The following is a 7,429-nucleotide window of genomic DNA, read 5'->3' as shown; positions in this document are numbered from 1 at the left end:
ACATTCTAGGGGGTCAGACAATAGCTGGCAGCATCACTGTCATCACTGCTGCTGTGACAACCATAACCCTCAGACAGAAGAGGGTGGCCCGCCTGGCCCAAGTTGCTCTGGGGACATAGAGATCCCACACTCCCACGTGGCCGTGGGTACAGTGGCAGCTGGGACCCACTCCAGGCTATAGGGCCCCCTACAGGTTCACAGACAACCTTTCCATGAAACCCCTCCCTGCAGATACAGAAAGCAAAGTGGTGGGCTGGGGGTGGAGAGTGAGGCCACATTTTCCTAAGGACATTTGGCCAAGTGATGGGGCCTGGGACCCGGGCACCTGTTTCCACCAAGGTACCTATTAATAGGGAAGCTCTGGACACCCTGCAGCCACTGCGCCTTCCGCTCACCTACGGGTACTCCCAGGAACAAGCTACTGTTCAAAAATCCATTCCTGGCTGGGCACGGTGGCTCCCACCTGTAATCCCAGCACTTTGGGAGGCCAAGGAGGGTAGATCACAATGTCAGGAGTTTGAGATCAGCCCGGCCAACACAGTAAAACCCTCATCTCTACTAAAAATACAAAATTAGCAGGGCGTAATGGCAGGTGCCTGTAGTCCCAGCTACTTGGGAGGCTAAGGAAGAACTGCTTAAACCCAGGAGGTGGAGGTTGTGGTGAGCTGAGATTGTGCCACTGTACTCCAGCCTGGGTGACAGAGCAAGACTCCGTCTCAAAAAAAAAAAAACACTCCCAACGAGACACAGTGGCTCACACCCGTAATCCCAGCACTTTGAGAGTCCAAGGCAGGTGGATCACTTGACTCCAAGAGTTTGAGATGAGCCTGGCCAACAAACAAAGCAAGACCCTACCTCTAAAAAAAATGCATTCCTGCTCCTAGAACTAATCACAATGGCTGAAAGCCGGGAACAGTCCTAGCGTCCAATGACAGATAAATGGATAAACAAAACATGCTATATACGTACAACGGAATGTTCCTCAGCCTTAAGGAGGAAGGACATTCCAACACAGACTACAACACGGATCGGCCTTGAGTGAAATAAGCCAGCCACAAAGAAGATGCATCCTGTGTGGTTCTCCTTATGTGAAGTCCCTAGCGTTGTCAAATTCAGAGACAGAAAGAAGAATGGAGGTCACCAGAGGCTGGGAGAAAGAGGAACGGAAAGCTGACGTTTCCTGCGTAAGAAGTTTCAGTTTTGCAAGATGAAAAGAGTTCTGAAGATGGATGCTGGTCAAGGCTGCACACCACCTTGAATGGACCAAATGCCCCTGAGCTGTGCACTAATAAATGATTTAAATGGTCTATTTTGGCCAGGTGTAGTGGATCACTTGAGGTCAGGAGTTCAAAACCAGACTGGCCAACATGGTGAAACTTCATCTCTACTAAAAATACAAAAAGTATCTGGGCATGGTGGTGTGTGCCTGTAATTCCAGCTACTCGGGAGGCTGAGGCAGGAGAATCACTTGCACCTGGGAGGTGGAGGTGGCAGTGAGCCAAGATCATGCCACCGAACTCCAGACTGGGTGACAGAGCCAGACCCTGTCTTAAAAAAGTAATTTTAAAAATAGGCTGGGCGTGGAGGCTTATACCTATAATCACAGCACTTTGGGAGGCTGAGGCAGGCGAATCACAAGGTCAGGAGTTCAAGACCAGCCTGACGAATATGGTGAAACCCTGTCTGTAACTAAAAATACAAAAATTAGCCAGGTGTGGTGGTGGACGCCTGTAGTCCCAGCTACTCAGGAGGCTGAGGCAGGAGAATTGCTTGAACCTGGGAGGCTGAGGTTGCAGTGAACCAAGATTGTGCCACTGCACTCCAGCCTGGGCGACAGAGCAAGATTCCATCTCAAAAATAAATAAATAAATAAATAAAATGGTCAATTTTGTAATAAGCTACATAGGTTTTACCATAATTTTTAAAATGCATTCCCCTACTTATGCATCATATAATGGTAGCAGTTAGCAAAATTGGGGCCGCTATAGGAGGAATGATGAGGAACATGATTTTGCTAATTTTCCTGTTCATTTCATTGAAAAGCTCACTCATGAGAGTAGCAGCTTCCTAGTGGGCATCTCCTGCCCAGCCCCGGAGCACCCACCCCAGACTCAGGGAACCTAGAGGCAGCTCAGACAACCTCACTGTCCAGAAGTACCCAGCAACTCCTAAGATCTGGGGCCCCGCAGCAGCAGGCAGGATGACAACGGGGTGAGCCTGCTCATTTAGTCCCCCAGCACGGATGGAGACAGGGTTCAGGGTCTCTTTGTCCAGGGGGGCCTAGTCTTCTGTTCTAGAAGGAAATGCCCACTCTGTCCTCACGCAGTGCTTATACTTGCTTGGAAAAGATTGCTGGTGGTTTGGTTTTTTAAGGCAGAAGCGAACTGGCGTAAGGAACCTTGCTTTGGCCTTGTCACCTTTCATTTGTGAAGAGCTAAAGGCCAGGTTTGGGGGAGTGGGGTTGAGCAGCAGAATGGTCCCCCTCTTCCTGACCCCAGCCTTGAGTTTCCTTTCCTTTCCCCAGCCCTGAAACTCCCAGGCCCTGGCTCAGACAGACAGGTGAGAAGCCTCCTGGGCTGGCAGACAGCACTGCGTCTCGAAGGGCGTGCATGGCTCAGGGCCCACGCCAAATCAGCGCCAGCTGCGTGGATCCCTCCACCTGCAGCGTGCAGTCAAGGGCACAGCTCAGGGGCACCTGCAGCAGCCCAGGGTCCACTGTCAGCCCCGGCTACTCACTCTGTGGTCCAGTCACAGACGCACTGGGCCTCCACCGTCTGATCAGCAGTCCTCAGACAATCCACCGCCGTCTGCCTGCCAGGTTTTGTGATGATTAAATGCATTGATACTCACTGCCTGGTGCAGCCAACAGCAGTCGGTGGAAGCTTCTGGAGACCCTTTGAGGGTTATGGTGGCATCAGCAGTTAGAGGTGTGCCTCTCCCAGACCAGGTAGCCCTGATTTGACCTGAAGCCCTTTTTTTTTTTTTTTTTTTTGAGATGGAGTTTCGCTCTTGTTACCCAGGCTGGAGTGCAATGGCGCGATCTCAGCTCACCGCAACCTCCGCCTCCCGGGTTCAGGCAATTCTCCTGCCTCAGCCTCCTGAGTAGCTGGGATTACAGGCTTGAGCCACCGCGCCCAGCTTTTTTTTTTAATGGAGTCTCATTCTGTCACCCAGGCTGGAGTGTAGTGGTGTGATCCCTATCTCCCAGATTCAAATGATTCTTCTGCCTCGCCTTCCTGAGTAGCTAGGACCACAGGCAGGTACCACCATACCCCGCTAATTTTGCATTTTAGTAGAGACAGGGTTTCACCACGTTGGTCAGGCTGGTCTCAAACTCCTGACCTCAGATGATCCGCCCGCCTCAACTTGCCAAATGCTGGGATTACAGGCATGAGCCAGCCACCGCCCCAGACAAATTATTTTTATATGAACTTGCTTCTCTTCTCTTAAATTTCTCCTCAGGTTTTTAATGCTTTTTGCCTGCCTTTTTTTTTTGGAGTACAGATTTTGTTGGTTTTTTTCTTCTGTTTCTTCTTTGTACTTATTGGGGATTTAAACATTCTTTTTTTTTTTTTTTTTTTTTTTTTTTGAGACAGAGTCTCTCACTCTGTCACCACCAGGCTGGAGTGCAGTGGTGCAATCTTGGCTCACTGCAATCTCCACCTCCCAGGTTTAAGCAATTCTCCTGCCTCAGCCTCCTGAGCAGCTGAGACTACAGGTGTGCGCCACCATGCCTGCCTAATTTTTTGTATTTTAGTAGGGAGATGGAGTTTCACCATGTTGGCCAGGATGGTCTCGATCTCCTGACCTTGTGATCCGCCCACCTCAGCCTCCCAAAGTGCTAGGATTACAGGTGTGAGCCACAGCACCTGGCCGGGACTTAAACATTCTAATTACGTTCTGTTAATAGTTGTCCTTGAAATTTCCCAATTATTTTAAATTTAAAAGTCTAAAGTTAAGCAATATCTTAACCACTTTCCCCTCCCCCGCTTTTTTTTTTTTTTGAGATGAAATCTCACTCTGTCACCCAGGCTGGAGTGCAGTGGCGCAATCTTGGCTCACTGCAACCTCTGCCTCCCGAATTCATCTCCTGCCTCAGCCTCCCGAGTAGCTGGGATTACAGGCACCTGCCATCATGCCTGGCTGATATTTGTTTGTTTGTTTGTTTTGAGACAGAATTTCACTCGTTGCCCAGGACGGAGTGCAATGGCATGATCTTGGCTCACTGCAACCTCCGCCTTCTGAGTTCAAGTGATTCTCCTGCATCAACTTCCCAAGTAGCTGGAATTATAGGCATGCACCACCATGCCTGGCTAATTATTTAGTAGAGACAGGGTTTCACCATGTTAGTCAGGCTGGTCTCCAACTCCTGACCTCAGGTGATCCACCCACCTTGGCCTCCCACAGTGCTGGGATTATAGGTGTGAGCCACCATGCCCAGCCTAATTTTTGCATTTTTTTAGTAGAGACAGGGTTTCATCATGTTGACCAGGCTGGTCTCAAATCCCTGACACTTCAGGTGATCGCCCGCCTTGGCCTCCCGAAGTGCTGGGATTGCAGGTGTGAGCCACTGCTCCCGGCCCTAAAGAACCTGAGATTTTCAATGTGGTGACATCAGACCCTTGAACCACGCTCAGGGCCCTTCTGAGTGCAGGCCCCAGGCAGCTGCCCAGTCTAGGAGGCCAGCAGGCTGTTCGCCTCCACAGCCGTGGGCAGAGGCAGCTAAGGCCGCCTGTCACACTCCCATCCTCCTAGGTGTGGGACCCCACAGGACAGCAGGCAAGTCCAGGCTGAAACCCAGGCATCAGAATGCTTCCAGGGCTGAAGTGGCCTCCTCAGCTTCTCGCAGCGTCCCTGTCCTGACTCGCATTGTCACCCATCCAACAAACATCTGCAGGGCACCTGCCTTCAACACGCCATGAAGCCCCGATGGGTGGACAGAGCTACTGTTCTGGCAAGCAATGGGGAGGCCTGTGTCGCCGGGACACTGCACCATCCTGGACTCCCCCTTGCCCCTCCAGGCTGTGCCCCTTCTCCTCCTCTGCCTCCAGCCTGGCCTTGCCCCTCCCTGGTCTCCCAGCCTCCTGCAATCTGTTCCCCTCCCAGAAGCAGCCTGAGGGATCTTCTAAAAACACAAATCCGATTGCACGGCTCCAACCCTGTTAAACCGACCATGACTCCCCTATGCTCTTAAAACTGATCCAATTGAAGCCCAGAGCCCTGCGTGTGCGCACACATGCACGTGTACACACACATCCTCCCTGGGCTCCAGGGCCCCCAGCCATTCTCAGCTGCTGCAGTGGCCACACTCCACCCTCTCAGGGCCTTCTACTGGGAGCAGCGTCATCCTCATCCTCCGCCCCCGCTTTTCCTCCTCCTCGCCTCGTTCATAGCTGCTCATTACTCTCAGCTCTGCAGCCACCACCCCAAAGAAGCCCGCCCAGACCCTCCACATGGGCCAGGTGCCCCCAGTATTCAAGGTCACTGGATCTTGTCCCGCTGCCCCGTGGCCCATGCATGAGGATGATTAAATACTGGCACACTCATTTGTTGCTAGTCTGTTCCCCAGACAGACCATGAGGCCGTGAGGGCCGGGCCAGGCCTGCCTCACCCATCACCATGTATCTGGGATGTATCACAGCACCTGGCCCAGCTTCAGGCACCATCAACATCGGTGGCCGGAATCAGTGACTGTCAGTGGCATGCTGGGTCTCCCCCAAAGCCCACAGGGCACCTCTGTGAAGAGCCCAGGGCCCCCAAAATTGCTCTGAGCTTCTGCTCATCCTGCAGGGCTGCAGCTGCAAGAGCCACTCACTGGATCGTCACCTTAGCAGACGGTGACAGCTGGTGCAGTGAGCACAGGGGCTGCACTGGGCACCACACCTCCCTAGAGCTGGGGCCGTGGGGTGCATTTTATAGAGTAGACTTAGGGCAGTTAGAGGCCAGGTCCAAGGTCACACAACTGGGAAGTAACTGGGCCAAGGCCCCCAACCTGACCCAGTTCTCCCCCACCAGGCTCTAATGGAATCTAAGCGGTCCTCTCACCTCAGCCTCCCAAGATGCTGAAATGAGCCACCGCGCCTGGCCTAATCTCCTTTTTAAAACCTCAACTATGGGAGTCTAAGGCTGGAAGTGAGGGGGCATCACTTGAACCCACGAGGTCAAGGCCTGCCAGGGCAATAAAGCAAGAGATCCTCACCTGTATGAAAAACTTAAAAATTACCCAGGCATGGCGGCGCATCCCTGTACTCCCAGCTCCTGGAGAAGCTACAGTGGAAGGACTGCTTGAGACCAGGAGTTCAAGGCTGCCGTGAGCAAGGGCTGCACCACAGCCCTCCAGCCTGGACAACAGAGTGAGGCTGTCTCTAAAAAAAAAAAAAAAAAAAAGGCTGGGCACGGTGGCTCACACCTTTAATTCCAGCACTTTGGGAGGCCGAGGCAGGTGGATTGCCTGAGGTCAGGAGTTCAAGACCAGCCTGGACAATGGTGAAACCCCTCTCTACCAAAAATACAAAAATTAACCAGGCACAGTGGCTCGTGCCTATGATCCCAGAAGACTCGCTTGAACCTGGGAGGCAGAGGTTGCAGTGAGCTGAGATCATGCCACTGCACTCCAGCCTGGGCAACAGAGTGAGACTCCCCTTCAAAAAAAAAAAAAAAAAGAAGTGTATCAAGTGAAAACTGAAAGCGCCTACCTCCCTGTGTGCTCTATGCACTCTGGTAAAACCCTGTCTCTGGTAAACATCCTTTGAGACCTTGCTGTCCGCATACACACAGGATATGTTGTTCCCAACCTTCGGTGTTTTCTTTTTAACAAAAACGGGTTACTACCCTACAGACTGTTTGATGACTTTAAACAACAATGTAATAACAATGTATCATTTTCCCATGTGGAAGTATCTATAACTCTACCTTGTCCTCAGCGCCTGTGGCCCTGCCTCAGAGTCTGTACTGCAGACAGACTGTAATTTCACTCCCTGTTGAAGGACCCTTGAGTTGTTCCTGGCTTTTTGCTATTAGGAGCTGTGCTGGAGTTAACATCCTCACGTGTGTTTTTTTTTTTTTTTTTTTTTTTTTGCTTTCTTTGAGTCAGTCTCGCTCTGTTGCCCTAGGCTGGAGTGCAGTGGTGTGATCTCGGCTCACTGTAACCTCCACCTCCCAGGTTCAAATGATTCTTGCACCTCAAGCAATTCAGTCCTCCGAGTATCTGGGATTACAGACATGCACCATCAAGCCCAGCTAATTTTTGTATTTTCAGTAGAGATGGGTTTCTTCATATTGGCCAGGCTGGACTCGAGCTCCTGACCTCAGGTGATCCGCCCACCTCTGTCTCCCAAAGTGCTGGCATTACAGGTGTGAACCACTGCGCCCAGCCCATATGTAACTTTATGTGCTGCTTCTCCTGTTCCCATGATCATTAATTCACTTG

The 7,429-nt window shown here is 51.6% G+C and overlaps 1 protein-coding gene across 11 annotated transcripts in view; it reads right to left on the bottom strand.

Annotated features, from left to right (window-relative positions):
• FAM78A (family with sequence similarity 78 member A) overlaps positions 1 to 7,429 on the bottom strand; it is a 39,575-nt gene that overhangs the window by 23,702 nt on the left and 8,444 nt on the right. Inside the window, exon 2 of one of the 11 annotated variants that reach the window (XM_074394611.1) lies at positions 970 to 1,097. The exons of 9 other annotated variants lie outside the window; for them this stretch is intronic. Coding sequence is in view for 1 of the 2 variants with exons in the window: in XM_074394612.1 (XP_074250713.1) it covers positions 1,729 to 1,850 (122 nt within the window). In the remaining variant the exon portion in view is untranslated. Of the gene's footprint in view, positions 1 to 969; positions 1,098 to 1,728; positions 6,371 to 7,429 lie in introns of those variants that run through there. One more of the 11 variants, XM_074394612.1, reaches the window with a different exon arrangement.

Source organism: Saimiri boliviensis, chromosome 2, assembly GCF_048565385.1.
Source record: "Saimiri boliviensis isolate mSaiBol1 chromosome 2, mSaiBol1.pri, whole genome shotgun sequence".
Lineage (NCBI taxonomy): Eukaryota > Metazoa > Chordata > Mammalia > Primates > Cebidae > Saimiri > Saimiri boliviensis.
The sequence above is the reverse complement of the archived record's forward strand: the minus strand, read 5'-3'. Positions and strand labels throughout refer to the sequence as shown.